This window comes from Cladosporium halotolerans (assembly GCF_011745625.1).
Source record: "Cladosporium halotolerans strain TM138-S3 chromosome Unknown Sca38, whole genome shotgun sequence".
NCBI classification, from domain to species: domain Eukaryota; kingdom Fungi; phylum Ascomycota; class Dothideomycetes; order Cladosporiales; family Cladosporiaceae; genus Cladosporium; species Cladosporium halotolerans.
The window spans coordinates 171278-190705 of record NW_027191489.1 but is presented as its reverse complement, the minus strand read 5'-3'; the positions used below and the strand labels follow the sequence as shown (position 1 = coordinate 190705).

Sequence of the window (19428 nt, the reverse complement as noted above, 5' to 3'; positions counted from 1 at the left end):
GAAGAGCTGGGAAAGCGAGGCGGGTTTTGGCGGATGGGAATGGACTACGTGATTCGGTTTTGGCACGCCATGGTGGACGATTGGGAACGAATGTGGAATTGAAGTCTGAAACGACTGTCCTAATACGTGTGGCCAAGGTACCCCTTCGCCCACGCCAGTGACATCCGCAGTGGCCAAGTGAAGAAGGCCATGACTGCAACCACGACGGCCCGACAACAAACGTGGAGAAATGCCCATACCTCCAAACAGACTGGAAGCACCTCCTTGAACAACGTAACGAAAAGAGCCATGATGGACAGCGCACCGATATACGACCAAAAGAATAATACGTCATGCTATGGGCCTAATTCCCTCCTGTATCGTACAAATTCATCATCGTCAGGGAGTCATTGCGCTTTGCAACTCGGAGGCGGATTCGCCTCAGGACCGGCCACCGAGGTCAAAGGGGATATATCAACGCTGTTCAGCGCCTCAGAACCACGACGGCTGAGCCCAGCTCCTGAGTCGCGAAGATGGGACGATCCGGCTTGCGGTTCCTGGCGGTTCTTCAAGATGCCCTTGCGCTTGCCTTTCTCGAGAGCGGGAAGGAAGAGACCGGGTCTGACGAGTTCCAGTTCCGCCAGCGTGAGTCCCAGATTGTTCTTGTGCAGCTGCTAGTTGCCGCGCTTGGCGTCTTCTTCGGCGTTGTTGGGCACGCCGACCATTTTCGGGACGGAGACGGCGTTGAGCCTGCGGAAGGCCTGTGATCAATGGGTCAGTACATGTGTCCACATGCATAGAAGATAGAAACTGTTGGCAGATAAGAGCATGCAGGAGGAGTTCGGCAAGAAAACCATGCAACCCTCTCACCCTCGCCAATGGCGTCTCGTGCAGCAGCACGATCGCCGAGTAGAACCAGCCGAAAGCGTAGTGCGTCCAGAAGAACGGGCTGACAGCGTTGAACCATCGGTTACATACATTGGTGATGCTGGAGTCCGGCAGCTTGCCGTCCCACTTGTCCTCGACGCGCTGGATCTTGCCGCCGTCCGTGAAGATGTTGATCTTGCTGTTGATCGTCGTCTCCTTGCCGACGCCCTTGACTTTGTAGCGCGTGGTGAGGTCCATTGAGATGGGGTTGCCGGCGGAGGTCACGTTGTGCGATTTGCGCTCGATCTCGGAGAAGGCGGTTTGCAGGCCGTACTGTATGCCGTTTGTCAACATCACTCTTGTTTGCGTAGATCTTCCAGAGGCACCGGAGGCACTCACCCATTGAGCCTCGTACTGCTTCCTGCCCTTGGCCATGGTGATAGGGTCGCTGAACTCGCCATCATCCTTCCACAGCTGCAACTTCGCGAGCGACGGCCTGCCCGCAAAGAGGTCCAGAACAGAGGCCACGAGGGTTCTCTGCTCGCTGCTCAGGTCAACACCAGGGGCGGTCTTGACGTCGGTGGTCTCGAGCTTGAGCTCGCCAGTCTCGGTGGAGGCCATTCTATTTTGCCGTGGGGGAGAAGGAGAGCTTTGATAACCGGAGGAAAAATACCCAGCTGCTGTTTGAGCTATGGGAGAGGAGGCGGTGGTTCTGTTTGTGAAGCGTGCAAGTTGGGGTGCAAAGGGACGCATTTGGAAGGAAAAAGGTGAGAAGGAGCGGAGTTGGCGGGGTTGATATGTTGCTGCCGGTTAAGTATGGGTTGGTCTTGCTGTATCCATCACAACATCGCAATCCATGATGCTGTGGCAGCCAGACTCTACTACTCAAGAATGCATCACCCTGGTGAGATGTGACGATTGGCTACGTCACGATCAAGGGTCTTCGCGAAGTGATGTAGAAGTTCGGCTTTCGGGCAATTGGTGAGCCGATCGATTGATAATGCAGCCTCAGGCAACAATAAATTGGTCTGATTAAGACATTGTATATCGAGCGTATGAACGTGCACGGTGCTGATGATATCAGCAACGAGGAGAATCCAGGGTTCTCGTCACGAATTTTAAATATAACTGTACTAATGTAGCTGAATAGCTCATCCTTGAACTGGGTGTACATTCATCATAAGCAACATCGCCTAAGGCCCCATTGCAATCGTTGGTCCGTAAATAACATCACCTAAGCACTCATTAAAATAATGCACTCCACATCATAAGTCCCAATGACTTCCAAACCCCTCGAAACCCCCCGATGAAATATATCAATATCCAACCCCCCACATCTCCCCCTCCCCCACAACAGCCTCCTCCTCCACCACCGCGCCCCTCAGCGCCCTCTTCTCCCGCGCCCTCTGCCTCCTCTCCGCCGCGCTCGCCAGCCGCGGCGTCACGGGCGTCAGCGGCGTGAACGGCATGTACGGCGAGTACGGCGTCGCGAGCCCCGTACGCGGCGTCGCGAGGAAGTGCGGGGCTTTGTTGCGCGGGCGCGCTTCGAGGAGGGTTGTTTTTGTGCTGACGGGGTGGTGCGAGCGGAAGGGGAGGGGCGCGGTCATGGGAGACGTGGTTGTGGGGGGTTTGCGGGTTGAGGATGGGGAGGGCGGGAGGGGGAGAGGTGGGTAAGGCCGTTGGTGGCGTTGGGGGTTGGGGAGGGGTGGGGCGCGGGCGCGGGTGAGGTCCGGGGTGGTGGTGGTAGAGGTAGGGGGTTGTTCGTCGCCGGGAAGCCAGGAGGTTGCGGTTCCGGGTGTTGTGGGCGGGTAGGTCTGACTGTCTGTCGTGCCGGCTGTGGTGGGAGGGTCGGGGGGAATGCCGGGGTTGGCGTAGAAGCGGGGCGAGAGGGGTGTGCGGGCGCCGTCGCTGTTGTCTGAGGTTGGGATTATGGGGGAGCTGATTTTGATGTGCTTGAGAGATTTGCGGAATTTTCGAGAGGAGCGTTGGCTGCTATCGGAGGCGGAGCGGTCACGGTGGTTGGAGGCGTAGTTGTGATGCGGGTGATATGCTGGGGCCATGCTGCTGGACGGATACTCAGCGCGGAGAGGGCTTGTCGGGCCTGTGGGAATAGGCGGCATGGGGCCATCAGGAGGATAGATAGCGCGGATAGGCGACTTGGGCGTGGACGGACTGCTAGGAGTTGTCGGATACTGCGCCTGGCCCGGCTGCAAATGCCTCAGATTGGGGGCGTTCGTGATCAACCTCGGCGGCGGCTTCTTCCTGGAATACTCCGGCGGTGACCCAGGAGGCGGAGGCGTGTCCGCCGCACCAAGAAGCGGACTAGCAGCCTTCGCAAGCGACCTACGATCGTCCTGCGCCATGACAGCCGCATACAAGCGCTCCATCTCCTCCTGCCGCTTCAGCCTATCCGCCTCCACTACTGCAGCATCAAAGCTGACAACACTCACGCCCGCCGGCGAGACGGGATTGCTCAACCCGCCACTGCGAATACTGCTAGCCGAGCTCTTCTTCGGCTTCAGCTTCCGCGGCGAGTACCAGCTGCGACTGCTCACAGGACTGACGGGGCTGGGATCGAACGCCCTGCTCATCGGCTTCACCATCTCCGTGCCCTTCGTATCCGCCGCGCGGTCCAGAGCCTGTTTCCTGCGCGAGCGGCCTACGGTCAAGAGAAGGACGCCGAGGATCAGGATGGTCCCGAAGTAGCTTCCTACGATGCCGGCGACTTGGAAGGGGAGGAGGGATTTGTCGCGCGAGGCGTGCGCGGAGAACGGAGGGCCATCTTCGGGGAGGGGCGCAGGGCCTAGGTCGATGTCGACGGTCCAGAGGCTTGCGGTGCTGAGAGAGGTGAGGGATAGTAGAACCAGGGCCGTGTTGCTGAATTGTATCCGTGTACTTCTCGCCATCGTGTTGTGACTCCGGTCTGAATGCGCATTACAGAACAGAGCCTGGAAGAAGGAACAGAAACCTACGAAGACCTACCGCTCTCCACCTCATCAGTGGTAAAGTACTACTCGTCGCGCCATCCCCTCTACAAACCAGCCAGCCAGTGAAAGCAGCCATCGGCCTGGCAAGCACGTCTAGGAAGACGGGCATATGCGTGTATATCGAAGTTGATTGGTGTGACGTCTAAGCGCCGACCTGCACACGAGCTGCAGCGGGAGGGCCCGGGCGCTTCGACAAGTGAAGGCGATCGGCCAGCGACTGGCTGGCGGGAGTCCCGCAGGCATATCTGGATGAACACTTGCATGATGAATGCAGGCGGCCGTTAGCGGCCGCTGGGGTGTGGGGGCTGTTGATTGGTTGCTTTTGGGCATTCGCAGCAGTTTGTATGCAGGTTTGGTAAACGATGCGGTCGTGGCGGTTCTACCGAGTGCCAGACTGCTTTGGTGGGGCATGTGAGTACCGGAAGGAAGACTTTGGCTCGAACTACCCACCGATTGCGCACCGCAGAGGAACGCCGTGGAAGTAATAATGATTGGAGATACTTCTAAAAGCTATATTTCGTCAAGCCTCTACACTTAAGCATCGTTCGGATTCTTAGCTGAAAACCGTCGAGGTCAGGCAGGCTGATGATCAGCCATCAAGTTTCACGACAATCACCAAATTAGAAAGTATCGGAAGACGCCACGAGAGTCAATCAATTCCGCGGTAACACATTCAACGCCACCGTTGATACATGCCTCGATCCATTGATTCTCAACAAATGCCCACTGCCCTGCCACCACCCCTCATCTTCTAACCCTTCCATCCACCTCAAACTCTCCCTCGCACATATCCCACCCTCCCCTCGACCCTAATCACCTACCTATCAACACCTCACCCCAACCTGACATAATTCGCCGGAAAACTCCCCCTCACGCCCCCGCCCCCCTCCCCCTCCCACCAATCATCCACGCTCTCCGTCCGCCTCACAATGCGGATCCGATCGCCCTCCCGGAACGCCAGGTCCCCCTCCGCCTGGCCCTCGAAATCGTACAGCGCCGTGACGTACTGCGCGGCCTGAGAGCTGTGCGCGCGCTTCGCCGGGACGGGGGGCGGGGGTTTCTTCTTCTTTGCTGCGGCCGCGGAGAAGTAATCTGCGCCCCCGGAGGTGGAGGAGGGGGTTGCGTAGGCGGATGTGGTGTTGGGCGTGCCGGCGTTGGAGTAGGAGGGGACCATGGGGGAGGGGGATGGTTTTTCGGAGTATGGGGGTGGGTTTGCGGACGCGGAGGACGTGGAGGGGATGCGGGGTTTGGAGGCTGTGGGGATTGCTGGGGAGGGCATGCCGTAGGGGGAGGGCGTTGTGCCGGGGCGGGGAGGTTGGGTGGGCGCGGGTTCTTCGTAGTCGTTGCCGTAGGAGGGGTGTTCGGGGGTGGCTTTGAGGGCGAGCGGGGAGTTGTTGGACGAGTCCTCCTGCTGGGCGCCGGCGATGGCGGGCCGGGCGGGGTTGAGGGCTTGCGCGCTCTTCTTGCGGTAGATTTTGTTGCGGATGCCGTAGCCGGTTATGGTGCTGGTGTCTTTGTCGGGGAGCGACATGGGCATTGTGACGGCTTTGCCTTTGGCGATGGTCACGATGCCTTCTTCGAGTTCGCGGCGGAGGCCGGTGAATTCTTGCTCGTGTGTGCTTATAATTTCGGCGTTGCCTGGGGCTGGGTTGGGGAGACCGTGTTGCTTGGTGTACTGGTCCAGGATGGTGTAGTATTGGCCTACCAGAGTGGTCTGGATTCTGATTTGAAGAGCCATGATCGCAGGAAGGAGGGCTTTGACTGCTGCGGCGATTGGCGGGAAGGTCTCTTTGATCTGGTCGTCTGCGCTCTGGTAGTCGATAAGCGCCTGCGCGAGATCAGACTCGTGTTTGGCCAGAGCAGCCTCCTCCTTCATGCTGCGCGTCTGCTTCTTCTGCGCATGTTCTGTCCTGCTGAGGTACCTCTCGTAGTCCAACTTTGTGTTCTCGCGGTGCTTCAGCGTTTTCTTCAGAGGCTTTAGATGCGCCTTCGCTTGCTCTGCGGGATTGACCAGCTTGTTCTGCACCATGTCGATCTCCTGTTGCAGGTCTTTGGCGAGCTCGGCATATATCTTTTGCAGCGCATGGCACTTGTCCATGTAGCGCTTGGGCGTCGGCACCGGTCGGTGAGGCTGCTCGTGGTCAATGGGCTCAACGGGCTTGTACAAGTTGGCGAAAGCCTCGACTGCCTCGAATTGGCCTTTGAGGATGTCTTCCCAGCCTTCTTTCCACGCCTTGAGGTCTCTGACGAGCTATTGAAGGTCAGCCAAGCATCGCGGATGGCATAGCAGAAGAACGGCCACTCACACGATCGATCATGTCGTCCGTGGCCTTGAAGTCGGCCAAAATGGCGCCAACGTCTGCCTGATCATCAGATCTCTTGCTGAAGGCGCCGAAACGCCTCTGCATTGACTTCATTTTGGTGAGCGTCGCGGGGAATCAGCACTTCAATGGAGCAGAGTTCGCAGGAGCTGAAGCTGGAGGGTGACTAGCGATATGGGAAGACAGCAGGCGAAAACGGTGAAATGACGTTTGGGCAGCGCACTGAGCACTTGGTGTGAGGGAAGTTGTTGGATTGCGGAGCTCTGGCAGCTGAAAGTCCACACTTGGGTATCAGGCTTGCAAGCTGGCGCGCTGCTCTACGCGGCGGCCAAGTGCGCCGGGGCTTAGCAGCGTGCCGATGTCGCCGAGAGGCATCATCGACATGGAGAGTTGCGACGAAGTCGGCATGGGAATAGCTAACAAGGTGTCGGTACACGCGCGGCCGAGCACCGTCATACCCCTCGATATCATCAGGTCTCACACGGGCGGGTGAGGCGGTGCGGTTGACGTTGCGTGGCGGGGGTGTCTTGTTGACAGAGTTCAACGCACGTGGAGACCGACCGGACGCTTTGCGGAGCCGAAGGAGTCCGCCGAACAAAACAGCGAGGTAGATGGGAGGGAGTTCGTGTGGAAGGAGATGTGGAGGAACATGCAGAGTCTGGAACAATAATGCTTTATCGGCGTGCCTATCGATGTGCCGTCCAACGCGACCGCAGCGAGCGCAGGTCCCAAAGTAAGGAGAATAGCGGGATGCTCGATCGGGCAATGCGCCCAGGAACGCGAGGGAGGGTATCTGGTGATATCAGGGCAGGGCTGTGGTTTGCAGCAAACGCGCGAAACGTCTCACACCACTCGGCCCAATCTCACCAGGGTGTCGGCTCTTCAACCACAGTATAGTTCAGCCACCTGCAGCGTGGTGGTAGAGAGCATAAGGTACCTTGCACATGCAACTCGCCGACCAAGCAATACCTGAGCATCGCTGGCGGCCACGGAAGATGCCCGTCTGAGTCATAGCAGCAGCAGCAGCAACAACAACAGTGCGTCTTGCGGTGTGTGGTCGAGCACAGCGACAATCGTGCCACGTCTGCTGCAGCCCGAACATCGCGCCGGCTGCAGCGTAGGGCGCGTCTTCCGGCTCTCCCCTCCTGCAAGGCGGTGGCGGGAGGCCGCGGTAGATCGACAGGAACATCGGTCCGCCGTCTTCTCCCGCGCCAGGCGGCGCCATTGGCCTTCGCCGCCATCCGCCCGCACAATCCAGGGTCGCGCGACCCCAGACAGCCTCACATTCGACCCGCGGCAGCCTTCCGAGCCAGCACCTAAGGCAGTAATAAGCCCTCACGCCCTCTTCCACTCCCGTTCTGCTGCCCATCGCCCGAGGCTCCACCCCGTTGCTGTCTCCACGCCATCTCCACGCCTGCCCACACCACCTACCTTACCTATACCTTGCCCTGCATCTGTTCGCACCTACTGCTCACATCCTTCTTTTTCGCATACACATCGCAACACCGGTCACCCACTACTTGCGCCTGCCTCTCCACGCCTCGCTGTCACATGCGCCCGATCCAGTAATAAGCCGACCTTGCTGCGACAGGCACCACCATGGCCTTCGCAACCTCCTCCTCCTCCTCCTTCTCTCCACCTCTCGCCGAAGCTCCTCCAGCACCGAAACGGGCCAAGTCGCCGCCTCTCGCTTTCGAGAAGACGTCCAACGATGCTCTCGCTCCGCTCATCTCGCCACCCCACGTCTTCCAGCATCCCGACCCTTTCTTCTCACCCTCTTCTCAAATCATGTCTCCCAACGGCTCTGCGCTAGGCGGCAGTCCGGATCTGCAGGCTCTGGTTCACAAGCAATCCGCAGCGATCGCGCAATTGCATTCGGCGTTTGCCGCAGAAAGAGAAGCGTGGTCGTGTGAGCGCGAAAGCTTATATCAGCGGATAAGCAGTCTGGAGAAACTGTTGATTACGGCCAGCGGCCATAGGTGCGTTTCGAACGCAAGCACTGAGTGCATCAAATCCAGCTGTATACTAACACAACTACAGCCCCGCAAAGTCTCCCATCATCTCTCCGAACAACGGCGGCGCCGTCATTTCACCGCCTGGCTCGCGATTAACCAGCGGAAACCACCGCCTACCCAGCATTGCCGAGGATGAAAACGTGGAACCATTGTCAAGACGAAGAGAAGGAGCGCCCTCATCAATTTCAATCCCCCTCATAGACACAGTGGCCGGCAGCAGCCAAAAACCTCGCAACAACTCCGTCGTCTCCTTCGCAGACGACAGCCTCAAAGTCGAGGAAATCCCAAGCCTCTCCCCCAACTCCCTGCGCGCCCTCTCGCCAATACCAGACGAGCACAAAGCCCACGCAGGCCACACGCCCATCAAGACCCCCGCGCGCCCGCGCACCCCGCCCCCGCAGAACATGACCCTCACCGACATCGACGACACCCCCACGAAGAACAACACCCACCTCAACGCCCTCCTCGCCCAGAGCAACGACTCGGACGAAGACCCGTCCCTCTCCGGCCCCCTCAGCATGCCCGAGCTCCCCAACCAGCCCGGCGAGCACAATTTCACCGAGGAAATGCTCTGCAAGCGGCTCGAGAAAATCGCCCAGTCCCCCGGCACGGAAGAGAGCAGGCCGCTAGTCTTCTCCCAGCCTTCGCCCGGACTCGCGACGCCCGAGGGACTGGACGGCGGCCCCTTCGGGCCGAGCAGGTTCGTACTCCCCACCCATCCCAAATATCCCTCAAACCAAAAACCCAAAAATCCCTCACTAACAATTCCCCTTACAGCACCGGCTCCAACCCCCCCGCCCCAGCCCCCACCCACGACCTCCCAACGCAGGCGCACGCCGCGGGATCGAGCGCCATGTCCCCGCAGAGCGGCCTGCCGCTCTCGCAAGTGGCTTCTAACGAAGTGCGCGACGACGACGACGCCGTGCAGCGCGATTTCGACCAGGGCGGGATCAAGCTGAAGAAGAAGGCGAGTTCCAATTTCGGCGCGCCGTTTGGCTGTTTGGGCGGGTTGGGGGGTGGGAGGAGGGCTTCTTGATGTACGTGATTGACATTCGCCTCACTAGGGCCTGGCTTTTTTTTTTTTTTTGGTGTTGGGAGATTTCTGTCTTCTTTTTTTTTTTTTTTTTGTTTCTTGCGTGGGACTTTATGCAGCATCGGCTTGGGGATTGGAAAACGCTCCCCGGCTGGCAAGAGGACACATTCATTCAAAGGCGCATGGTGGCTCAGCGAGCATGGTCGGACTCACGCAGTGAGCGACACGGGCACAGCACAGCACAGCACGGCACGGATCTGTAGCAGCAGCGAAAAAGAGAGAGAGAAGGAAGAGAGGAAGATACCCCCCATACATATCTCGGAGCGTCCGGAGGACAGTCTTGAGAAAGGCCTTGAAGTTTTGCTTTGTTTTTGAGAGTTGGAGAAATGGGGAGTTGCATAGAAAGGAGGACTTTCCCTGGTGGCGGCAGTGGATGAGCTAGCGAGAGTGAGACAAATAGACTTATTATACCACGTGGCAACTCTTGCTTGTGGATTCCAGAATAATAACCAAACAAAGCCGTTTCATTACCCTAAGTAAGTATGCCGTCGATATCATCACCAGGCCGTCATCCGTCCATCCCATTTGTCCAAAAGAGCGTGCTCGGTCCGTCATTACATCCATCCTCCAACTCAACCCCAACTCAACCCGCTCTCAAACCCAAACCAACCAAACCTAAACCAAATGAAGTGAAAATCCCTAACCACTGATAACCCTCACCTCACCCTCCCCGCCCTCAAACCCCTTCCTCCGCATCAACCTCGCCGCAAAATCCCTCATCCGCGCCCACACCGCCGGATCACCCCTCTCCGTTCCCTTGTTTTCGCTCCCGCCAGACGCCGCAGCAGAACGCTTTTGCGTGCGGGCATCGAGCGCAGTTGCGAAAGATCCCGGCTCGTCGGCGCTGGAGGCGTGGCCGCGCGCGAGCGGCCACGCGGGCGTCGCGGCGCGCGGATTTTGGAGGGCGTGGATCGTGGCCTGGAGGGGGGGTTTTAGTTTCGCTTTTTGGGGGAGTTGGGAGTTGGGGGGGACAGGGGAGTGGTTTACGTCGGTTTCGCCGGCGGACCAGCGGCGTTCGATGTCGGTGAAGGTCGGGAGGGGGGTGGCGAGGGCGGGTTGGGGGGTGGAGAGGAGGAGGAGGAGGAGGGGGAGGAGGGGGAGGAGGGTTGTTGGGGTGGGTGTTGGCTTGGGGAGGCGCATCGTTGTGGGTTTGCGTTGGGGGTTTGAGTTTGGTTTGGTTTGATTTGGTTTGGCGGTGGGAGGTGCGAGCGCTGGCAGGTGATTGAGTGGTTGATTGGATGGTTTGGGTTGATGTGTCTTTCTTTCTTCGAGAGCGGAAACTCGGATGGGAGTTGCTTGTCCTATAGCTCAGGGGAGTCTCCAAATGTCGAGGATTATGATCTTCCGAGCGGTGGGCTTATCGATGCGAGTCGCAGAAGATATTGCTTCTCTTCCGCTCTCGCAGAGACAAGAAGTGGAAGCACGAAAGCCCAGCCACCCACCTTGAAGATATACTCACCCTCCCTCGAACCCATCGTCCACCTACAAGACAAAGCCTCACTATCAAACGCACATGACATCTCCTCCAACCCACCGCGGCTCGTATCGCGAGACTTCAGCAGGAACGGTGGCAGGGAAGATGGCAGGGTGGGTTCCTCCCTTTTGTGCTGCATGCCATTCTCGTGGAGACGTGTCGACGCGTAGAGTGTTCGCAGGCGGAATGGGAGCAAGGGGTGGCTGTCTTGGGCATTCCAGAGACACGAGCTTGCCATCCCTGGCGTGTGCTGGCAACTCGGACGCTTCGGAGTCATCTGGGCGAAATCTGGCGACGCGAACAGCCAAAGAAAGATGCCAGGAGTCAGAACGGACTGTCGATTCCCGGCGAGAGCATGCTCGAAGTCAAGTCCGATGCGTCAATGCACAGACCAAAGTCCAGTGTCGCATGTACAGTAGATCTGGGGCGCTTTCGTAAACGTCGTTCAGATTGGAGGGTTTGTTTCGCTCTCGATCTATTTCAACAGCAAAGAAGAAGAAATCTCAGTCTGCCTCAGAACAAAAGGAGAAGTCAAAAAGAAAAAAATGAGTACGGAATCAAACAGTCCAGAGTCAACAGCAAGAAAAGAACAGAAGAAGATCGGCAAACGCCAGCCGGAGAGTAGATGATGGTCTCGCGAGACCGCGCTCGCGCAGAGCAAACAACCAATCCTTCGCCAAGAAGGTGCAAGACTCCCAGAAATGCTTCCCAGATCCCGTATCATACACGACTTACACCAACCTCTCTCACCGTCCTCTCAAAGACTGTCCACCCTGCGCAGCAATCCCCAACCCACTCGCTCCCGTTGTCGGAGCCGGCGGCGGGCCGTGTGAATGCCCTCTGACCGCCGCGCGCGAATTGAAACTCGCGTGCCGGCCTCCGCGACGACTCAGTGAGCCGACGTCGTGTTTGCCTAAATCACGGTTTCGTCAGCAAAATGCTCTATCAGTCATCAAAGTTAGGGGTGACAAAGTGGATACGTACCATCACAACAAGCTCTCACATTCTCCAACCGATCCGCGTCCCTCTCCTGCCGTTCAATGACAGCTCGCAGGTCCTCCGCGCTGTCGCTGACGACGGACGCGTTGTAAATCGCGCTGCCCTCGACGGTAGATGCGGGGTCGTCTGTGCGCGTGGACATGGCGCTCTGCGCGCCGGGCCGGGACGAAGAGGTGAAGGAGCCGCGTTGGGCGGAGGGGTTGCGGAGGCGGCCGGTGAAAGACGACAGGCGGGAGCGGGTCGAGGCGTAGTTGTCGTGGGCGGTAGGAGTGAGGGTCGGGGTGCCGTTGAGGGGCGGGCGGGGGGTTGTGGGCTGGTGTTGTTGGGAGAGGGGCGTTTTGGTTGGCGACGAGGGGCGCGAGCGAGAGTGGTAGCTGCTGAGGCTGCGGCGGGATTGCGAGCGGCCGGTCATGCGGGAGACAGAGCGGCGGAAGCTGAAAGCGCCGCCTGGGTGGTGGGCGTCGTGCTCTGGGTTGAAGTCTTCGAGGTCTTCCTCGTTGATCGTGTCGTCTGCTTCGTGGCGCTCGGATTCGGTGCGGAGGAGGAGGTAGGAGAGCGCGTTGAACCAGGTCTCGTGGCGCTGGCCGGTCGGGGCGGTGAAGACGATCTCGCGGCCGGGTGTGACGACGACTATCGACTTGCGGTGGAGGCCGGGTGGGTTGGTGTTGTCGTCGGTGATGACGCGGACGGCCTCGATTGACATTGACTTGGCCTTCATCATGTTCTTGCCTGCGGTCGTGGGGTCGCTCTCGCTCCAGTACAGTGTGCGAGTGTACGGGTGGACCCAGAAGAAACGCCTGTGTCGGGTGCTTGACATCTCGTTGCGACCAGCCTTGCGAGTGTACTTCCACAAGAACTCTCCGATCATTGTTTGTGTGATGGCTTGGATCATGCGCGGATCCGTGGTGGGAGGCATATCGTCAGGGTAGGGGAATCGGCCGCTGTGGATGTTGAAACGTTCATCGAGCTCTGAGGCAAAGCTGGACACCGACGCTTGTCTAGAGACGCCAGAGCCAGCACGGCCTGTAGGACGAACAGTGTTGCTGTCCTTCGACATGGGCCTGTAAATCTGAGCTCCACCCTGTGCGCCAACCGGTGTTCTGGGACGGGGCTGCTTGAATGCAGAAGCCGGCATAGCAGGCGGTCCCATGACGGGACCCTTGTGAGCCGCAGCTGCGATCTTCTTGTTGTGGTCTGCGGGAAGTGGCGGTGCATCCATGTTTGCGCTGCCTCTCATGTTGCTAGTGCTGGATGACTGGCGAGGAACATGAAGTGTGGAGTTGTCGTTAGGCGTAGACGGCCTGGCTTGGAAAGTGCTAGACATAGCTGAGTCCACCGACCGCCTGGCATTGCCAGCAGCAGCGGCAGCACCGACGACGCCGGCACCAGCGAGGGCACCAGCACCAGCACCTGCCAGAACATTCGTCTTGTCGCGCATCATCCGATCGATCTCGTCGCCGCTGACCTCGGTCTGACTGCCAGACTCGGCCATTGGCCTCTTGACAGAGAGTGGCTTAGTGATTGGAATCATGCTATCACTGGAGAGAGCTCTCTCATGCTCAGTGAGATGTCCAGGGATTGCACGAGGGGTAGCGTCTGCGCCCGCATCGCGAGAAGCAATCTCGCGCCTCTCCACCAACGCAGGATCGTCCTCGCCATAAAGGCCAGGCGGGGCCGAAGCGCGCACCGCGTCGCCTTCTCTCTCTGACTCGGAAGTGTAGAGCATGTCCATACGCCTCGAGCTGCGTCTCGGCACCAGAGGTCGAGAGACATCTTGGGGCTCGAAGTCCTGCTGGGAAACGGCAGAGAAGCCGAACTGTTGTGGCTGGGAAGGTACAAGCACAGCAGCGTCCGCAGGGGCAGCCCTGGGAGGAGAGACAGGTTCCGTCTCTTGTGAGTACACCAGAGACTGCCTCGAGGCGTTTCCAGCACCAGCCAATGTGAGTGCCGCGGGAACTTTGACGGCAGGTCTGGTCGGGGTGACAGGTTCGGTCTCCTGGGAGTAGATGGCAGATTGGCCAGAAGGATCTCCAGCGCCGGCCAGCCCAAGCATTGGCGGAGCTTTCACAACAGGCTTGGGCGGAGACACAGGCTCGGTCTCCTGCGAGTAGACCATAGATTGCCTGGCCGCGTTGCCAGCACCCGCCAACTCGAAAGGTACAGGAGCTATGACAACGGGTCGCGCGGGCGACACGGGCTCGGTCTCCTGTGCGAAGATCGAAGACTGCTGGAACGGAACGGCAGGCGCCTTCTCCTCGACCGGCACAGGGATCGGCTCAGTCTCCTGCGTGAGCACAGCGGAGTGCTGGAGCACCACAGGATCAACCTGCGGCATGGCAGGCTCGGGTGAAGTTGCCTGGTCCTTGCGAGCCTTCTTGCGCGAGGGCGTGAGGAGGCCTGCGGGCGTTTCGTCACCCGATGATCCATCCTCCTCGACGGCTTTCTGTTCGTCATCGTTTCCGTCATGCTTCGAGAGACGGCCAAGGCCAATGCCAGCGAGGGCTCCGCCAGCTGCGCCTGCGACGGCGCTCGCAGCCTTGTTATCGTCTTCCGTGGCCTCTTCCGCAGGGATACGCTGGACAATGATCTCCTTCTCGGGCTGCCAGGGCTCGGTCATCATGCCAGAATCGACCATCGCAGGCTTTGGCTTGAGCAGCTGGTTTTGCATGGGCGACTTGCGCGACTTGACCGGGCTCGTGAATGGACTGCCAATCGAGCGCTGCGTGTCGTCTGCTCCGTCTCCAGATTCGATGGAAGCGACAGGCTCGTCTTCGGGAGCCTGGGTCTCCGGCTCGACGCTCCTCGTCCTTTGCATTTCCGGCGATGTGTATGGGGAAGCCGAGAACCTGGTGTTCGGTGTGCCTTCGATGCTATCGTCGTCGTCATCCAGCGCGTCAAGTTCGTCTCCCAGACTCTGGCCGGCGGGTTGCGGCGTGCCCATGCTAGAGGCGGGGCTTTGGGTCAGGCGGTCGTTCAGAGAAGGTCCGGAGGAGGTGCGGAGACCGCGGTTCACGCGCAGGCGATACTTGGGGCCTTGGGACTGCACGGGCGTGCGGACGACATCGTCGTCCTCGTACTCTTCGCCAGAAGCAGAGGCAGTTGACAGGTAGGAATGGCGGTCACCGGGCATGCCTGGCCTAGCGGGGATACTGGGAGTGGCGCTCTTGCGGGAAGTCGAAGTTGAAGGACGCTTGGAGATGCTCTCAGTCTCGGTGAGGTCGCTGTCGTCGCCGAAGCTCTCGGCGCCTGTCTGGAAAGCCTCAGTCTCGGTGGCGGTGTCGCCTCTGCGCTCGTCTGCGGTCTCGAAAGCATCGCTGGTGTCGGTCTCCTGGAAGGCACCAGGCATGGCGGCAGCGCCTGTAGCGGGACGGCCGAATGAAGACTTGGATGGAGTAGTCGGGTCATCAGACTCTTCCCAGTCTCCCTCGTCGTTGATGATCTCGGTGGTGCTAGTACGGTTGGCACCAAGACGGTCTGCCCTGATCGGCTTGCGAGCTTTGGCTGCATCAGCGCGCTTCTTGTTCAGGTTCGCAGCTCCGATGCCTGCATTAGAATCCCGCCTCTTCTCCAGTTCGTCACGAGCATCAGCCAGCATGCGTTTGAGCTCGACCTTCTCGGTCTTCTCGCGGTGGATGTTGTTCTTGAGATTCTGAATCATGCGGTGGGCGTGGTTCAAGCTGGACTTCAGAGTCTCGCTTTCAAGGCCTCCACGAGCGGGCGTGCCCTTTACGGGAGAGATCAAATCCGTGTGGTCCAGTTCGGGCTCGTCGGCGCCTTCTGACTCGTCTGAAGCCTTCGCACCGGCTTGAGTTGGCTGTGCGCCCTGATTCCATCTGTACGAAACAGCCTTCGCAAGCTCCGTATTCTGACTTGTGAGCTCCTCAATCTTTTTGTGCAGCGTCTGCTTCTCGGCATCGTGGTTTGCGGCGTCTCGGCGGAGGGTGTGCAGGTCGGCCTCGTGATGCCTCTGGGTCGTCGCATGCTCGTCGGTCGCTTTCTCGTGCAAGGCTTTCAGCTCGTCCAAGTCGCGTTCGGCTGTGGATTTTTCGGTGTGTGTTGTCTTCAGGGTCTGCTGGAGGCGCTGTTCTCGATCGGCGCTCTCGCGCATGCTGGTCTCAAGATCCTGGATTTTTGTTTCCAAATTCCAAGTTTCGTCCCGGTGTCTTTGCAGATTCTCGTCGAGAAGTTTCGCGCGCTGCACGATATTCAGATGGTCGTTTTCGAGCTGTGTCTTGCTGGTAGCAGCGTCTTTGAGTTCTTCATCCTTCTCCGCGAGCGCTGTCTGGAGTTGGCGTACTTGCGCAAGCAGCTGCGTGCTGATTTCGGTGGCAAACTCAATATCGTGTACGCGGTTGCTGGGCTGGTTCCTCTGCCTTCTCGAAGGCGCCGACACCTTCGTTGGCGATTCTCGTCCAGAGGTGCTAGAATAGACGGAGGGTGTGCTGTCACCGGGTAAAGGCCTGGACTTGGGGAGGAAGGCTCTCGCGCTTTCCCTGCCGATGTCGTTATACTCTTTCTCAAGCGCTGTCAGCCTCTGCTGGAGCTCAGCCGGCACATCGTTGTCTTTCGACAGTTCTTCCACCTCTTGTAATCTCGATGCTAGGTTTTTGCGCTGCTGCAGGAGGGTGGTTCCAAGCTTGGATGCGTCTTGTATCCGACGGTCTGTATCCTTGAGGTGCGCCTCCAGCGCCCGACGCGCCTGCGAAGGCGAGCTGGTGGAGTATGCAGAGAATTGGTCGTTGTCGAAGGGAGCGAAGCGTGCAGGTCCAGGAGGCGGCCCGGTCGGGCTGCCCGTGAAGGGGTCGCCGCCATTGGCGGCAATGGCGCCGGAGGGTAAGTTTGCGCTCGTGGCCATGGTTCAGTATTGCATGTGGAATAATGAGGGGAAAGGAAGTGTAACGAAGATGCTGGTGCGTGGGTGTATGTACAGCTCCGGCGAGGCAGGCGTCTTGAAAAGATCTATGCGGTCTTGGGCGGTTTCAGCTGGCGCCTACGGGAAGATGCATGCAAGTCTCGCTCGGCACGCGATGGCGGAGTGCGGAGAATGAAAGTAGAAACAAGTAAAGGCCGTCGCACAGCAGGAACGCAGCGCGCGGCGTTGCGGGTGGTGGGAGGCCGGGTGGGTGGTGGTGGAGGGATGTTCGGGGTTGTTTATGGGGACGCGAGGGGTGTCAACACGCTGGCTGCAGAGGCACTCCGCTGCCGCTGTGAGCTGGCACGCTGGTACTATAGCCGCTAAAGCTTAACGTCCGACCCGCGCTGGGAGAAGGGAGGCTGCAGGGAGCCTGAAAAGAATGGCAATGGTGGGCAGGGGGGGATAACAAACGAAAGGACAATGGAGTTGTCGGCGCAAGTGCTTCTCACAGCACCGCGATGGTGGACTGTGGAGGAGCAGAGGCGGCGATTCGGTGTGGGAATCTGTTTTCGCCTGGCCCTGGTCACTGCACGCCGCGATGGCCGATTGGGCAAATTACCCACCGTCCTCGGTTTCACCACACGACTAGCCTGGCTGGTCGTCTGCACGCCACATATGAGATCATGCTGTGGTCTATCAATATCAGTGCACGTGGAGAGAGTGGTCGTTCACTGTACATCACACGTGGACGGAGGAGTGTGGAGTGGTACGCACGAAGCGCTGTACGTACTAGAGCTCAATACCATGCAGGGCATTTTGGCAAGATAGCGATGGAAGAGCTATAGAGACACTAACTAGATTATGCTGCCCCCCTCTTTTATGCATCTCTGTGGGCATGGAAGGGAAAGGTGCCTTGAGCGAGCGGCAGCACCGTTGACGACAAGACAAGACGGCTGCCAAAACACAAACAAGCGGCGATCACAGCCACAGCGATCAACACTCGGCTGCGGAACCTCCCGTCTCCGGCTTTGGGTAGCGAGCTCGCGTCCGCCACTTTTGTCATCAGCCACAGATGCGTCTAGAAAGTCGGCAGCTATACCTCACTTACCAAGGGCACCAACACTTGTCTCCTCTGACCCACCTGCACCAAGAAAGTCTGCAACCATGGCTGACGCAGCACCAGCCGCGCCAGCGTTCAAAAAGCGCACGAACAAGGCCTCTGCCATCCGCAAACGCCCCGCAACACCGCCCTCGGCCTCATCCTCAGACGCCGACACAACAGACGACGAAACCGGCACCCGCATCAAGCGCCGCAAGCGCGAGGGCGTGCAGGCCACCACCACAACATCCTCCCAAAACCCCTCCGCCCGCGACTTCAGCAAATCGACCAAATTCGGCGCCGACCGCAACGCCTCCATAACCGCCAACGACAACGCGACGAAGGCCTCGACCTGGTACACGGACGCCGCGCTCGCCGACCCCTCCGCCACCTCAAAGCAAGACCCCTCCGCCCCGCCAGACGGCACCTACAAAGGCGCCGCCGCCTACGACAGCTTCATCGCCAAGAACCCGGACCGCAAGCCCGTCGGCCCCGTCAAGGCCCCCACGAACGTCCGCGCCATCACCGTCACGGACTTCGCGCCAGACGTCTGCAAGGACTACAAGCAGACGGGCTTCTGCGGGTTCGGCGACAGCTGCAAGTTCCTGCACGCGCGCGAGGATTACAAGCAGGGCTGGCAGCTGGATAAGGAGTGGGAGAAGGCGGGGAAGGGAGGGAAGGATGGCAAGGGTGGCAAGGCGGGCGGAGAGGAGGATCTGGACGACGAGGAGAAGATGCTGAGGGAGATTCCGTTCAAGTGCGTGCTTTGCAAGGGGGACTATAAGATGCCGGTTGTGACAAAGTGCGGGCATTACTTTTGCGAGAAGTGTGCGATGCAGCGGTATATGAAGGAGAAAAAGAAGGCGTGCGCGCAGTGTGGTGCGGACACTTTTGGGAGCTTTGGGGTGGCGAAGAAATTGAAGGATTTGTTGGCTAAGAAGACGAAGAGGGAGGAGGAGAGGAAGGAGAAGGAGGCGGAGGAAGGGCAGGGCTGATGTTGGGTGTTCGATGAATGCCACTCCAACATTATCATCAGCATCCTCGTGCCTACTTCGATGATACTCCCAAAAGATTTCATCGAGAAGAGGGATAACAATGTTCTCCGACTCGGAAAACTGGCCTTACGAACGACAGTCTCTGCTGGCTGGATTGCGAGCTCATTGGTAGCCGCTTTCCCATAATCGGGGTGTCGCCCACGTCTGTATCAAGGTACTGTGCTAGCCCATCGCCTCCAATTCCTGCGTAATTCGCGGCGCAGCATGGCGAGCTCTTCCGCCGTCCTATTCAACTACGCCAGTGCTGGGGTCTAGTCAGGACCACCCGCTCTACACATCATTTTTTTCGGGGTAGACAGACTACATGACACTTCTACAGCCAACGCAGCGGCAGTCAGTCATGCCAGAATGAAGTTTTAAACCGGGCGAAGCGGGAAGCTCACCAGAAAGCCATCAACGCCGTCAGGAGCTTGATGCGATTTCGATCGATTATAGCAATACATGGGAAGAACTCTTTTCAAGGAGGCGGCCGCTCGTCTGCTATTTACGTTGCAGACATATATATCATCAATTTAAGCCTGACGCCTCCACCAGCTTCTCGCTTTACTTCAATGTCAACATTTACAGGAAAACGCCTTCGCACAAGCTGGGACGGCAAACGAGCGGCCGATGCTCAACCCTCACGGCCAAATTCTGTAGGCCATCTTCTGCGCCAAATACTTGCCACCACGATACAGCCCAGAC

At 58.8% G+C, this 19428-nt stretch overlaps 6 protein-coding genes across 6 annotated transcripts; 2 read left to right on the top strand and 4 right to left on the bottom strand.

The window, feature by feature from the left end:
* Positions 1 to 73: 73 nt before the first annotated feature.
* Positions 74 to 1745, bottom strand: WHR41_07990 (uncharacterized protein). The gene is made up of 3 exons (XM_069376594.1): positions 1246 to 1745; positions 958 to 1179; positions 74 to 740 (listed from the first exon to the last, which is right to left on the bottom strand). Exons 1-3 carry the CDS (start codon positions 1597 to 1599, stop codon positions 654 to 656), a joined length of 663 nt encoding a protein of 220 aa, XP_069226244.1. The 5' UTR covers positions 1600 to 1745; the 3' UTR covers positions 74 to 653.
* Positions 1746 to 2162: 417 nt separating this feature from the next.
* On the bottom strand, positions 2163 to 3752 carry WHR41_07989 (uncharacterized protein; the record flags this gene model as incomplete). Its single annotated transcript, XM_069376593.1, has 1 exon — positions 2163 to 3752. The coding sequence occupies one exon, from the start codon at positions 3750 to 3752 to the stop codon at positions 2163 to 2165; it is 1590 nt and encodes a 529-aa protein (XP_069226299.1).
* Positions 3753 to 4264: 512 nt separating this feature from the next.
* Positions 4265 to 6762, bottom strand: WHR41_07988 (uncharacterized protein). The gene is made up of 2 exons (XM_069376592.1): positions 6140 to 6762; positions 4265 to 6084 (listed from the first exon to the last, which is right to left on the bottom strand). The coding sequence occupies exons 1-2, from the start codon at positions 6248 to 6250 to the stop codon at positions 4666 to 4668; spliced, it is 1530 nt and encodes a 509-aa protein (XP_069226298.1). The 5' UTR covers positions 6251 to 6762; the 3' UTR covers positions 4265 to 4665.
* An 805-nt stretch (positions 6763 to 7567) lies between these two features.
* Positions 7568 to 9205, top strand: WHR41_07987 (uncharacterized protein; the record flags this gene model as incomplete). Its single annotated transcript, XM_069376591.1, has 3 exons — positions 7568 to 8133; positions 8195 to 8869; positions 8947 to 9205. Exons 1-3 carry the CDS (start codon positions 7754 to 7756, stop codon positions 9203 to 9205), a joined length of 1314 nt encoding a protein of 437 aa, XP_069226295.1. The 5' UTR covers positions 7568 to 7753.
* A 2034-nt stretch (positions 9206 to 11239) lies between these two features.
* On the bottom strand, positions 11240 to 17113 carry WHR41_07986 (uncharacterized protein). Its single transcript, XM_069376590.1, has 2 exons — positions 11721 to 17113; positions 11240 to 11649 (listed from the first exon to the last, which is right to left on the bottom strand). Exons 1-2 carry the CDS (start codon positions 16588 to 16590, stop codon positions 11483 to 11485), a joined length of 5037 nt encoding a protein of 1678 aa, XP_069226294.1. The 5' UTR covers positions 16591 to 17113; the 3' UTR covers positions 11240 to 11482.
* A 641-nt stretch (positions 17114 to 17754) lies between these two features.
* On the top strand, positions 17755 to 18684 carry WHR41_07985 (uncharacterized protein; the record flags this gene model as incomplete). The annotated part of the gene is made up of 1 exon (XM_069376589.1): positions 17755 to 18684. The coding sequence occupies one exon, from the start codon at positions 17755 to 17757 to the stop codon at positions 18682 to 18684; it is 930 nt and encodes a 309-aa protein (XP_069226297.1).
* Between the last annotated feature and the right edge of the window lie 744 nt (positions 18685 to 19428).

Bases quoted from the DNA above. Each gene is read 5' to 3' on its own strand.
- WHR41_07986 (XM_069376590.1), bottom strand. From the start codon at position 16,590: ATGGCCACGAGCGCAAACTTACCCTCCGGCGCCATTGCCGCCAATGGC. The intron at 11,650-11,720 runs GTACGTATCCAC...ACCGTGATTTAG, and splicing joins TGTGAGAGCTTGTTGTGATG to GCAAACACGACGTCGGCTCA.
- WHR41_07988 (XM_069376592.1), bottom strand. From the start codon at position 6,250: ATGAAGTCAATGCAGAGGCGTTTCGGCGCCTTCAGCAAGAGATCTGAT. The intron at 6,085-6,139 runs GTGAGTGGCCGT...GACCTTCAATAG, and splicing joins CGGACGACATGATCGATCGT to CTCGTCAGAGACCTCAAGGC.
- WHR41_07990 (XM_069376594.1), bottom strand. From the start codon at position 1,599: ATGCGTCCCTTTGCACCCCAACTTGCACGCTTCACAAACAGAACCACC. The intron at 1,180-1,245 runs GTGAGTGCCTCC...AACGGCATACAG, and splicing joins AGCAGTACGAGGCTCAATGG to TACGGCCTGCAAACCGCCTT. The intron at 741-957 runs GTATGTAACCGA...CATTGATCACAG, and splicing joins CGGACTCCAGCATCACCAAT to GCCTTCCGCAGGCTCAACGC.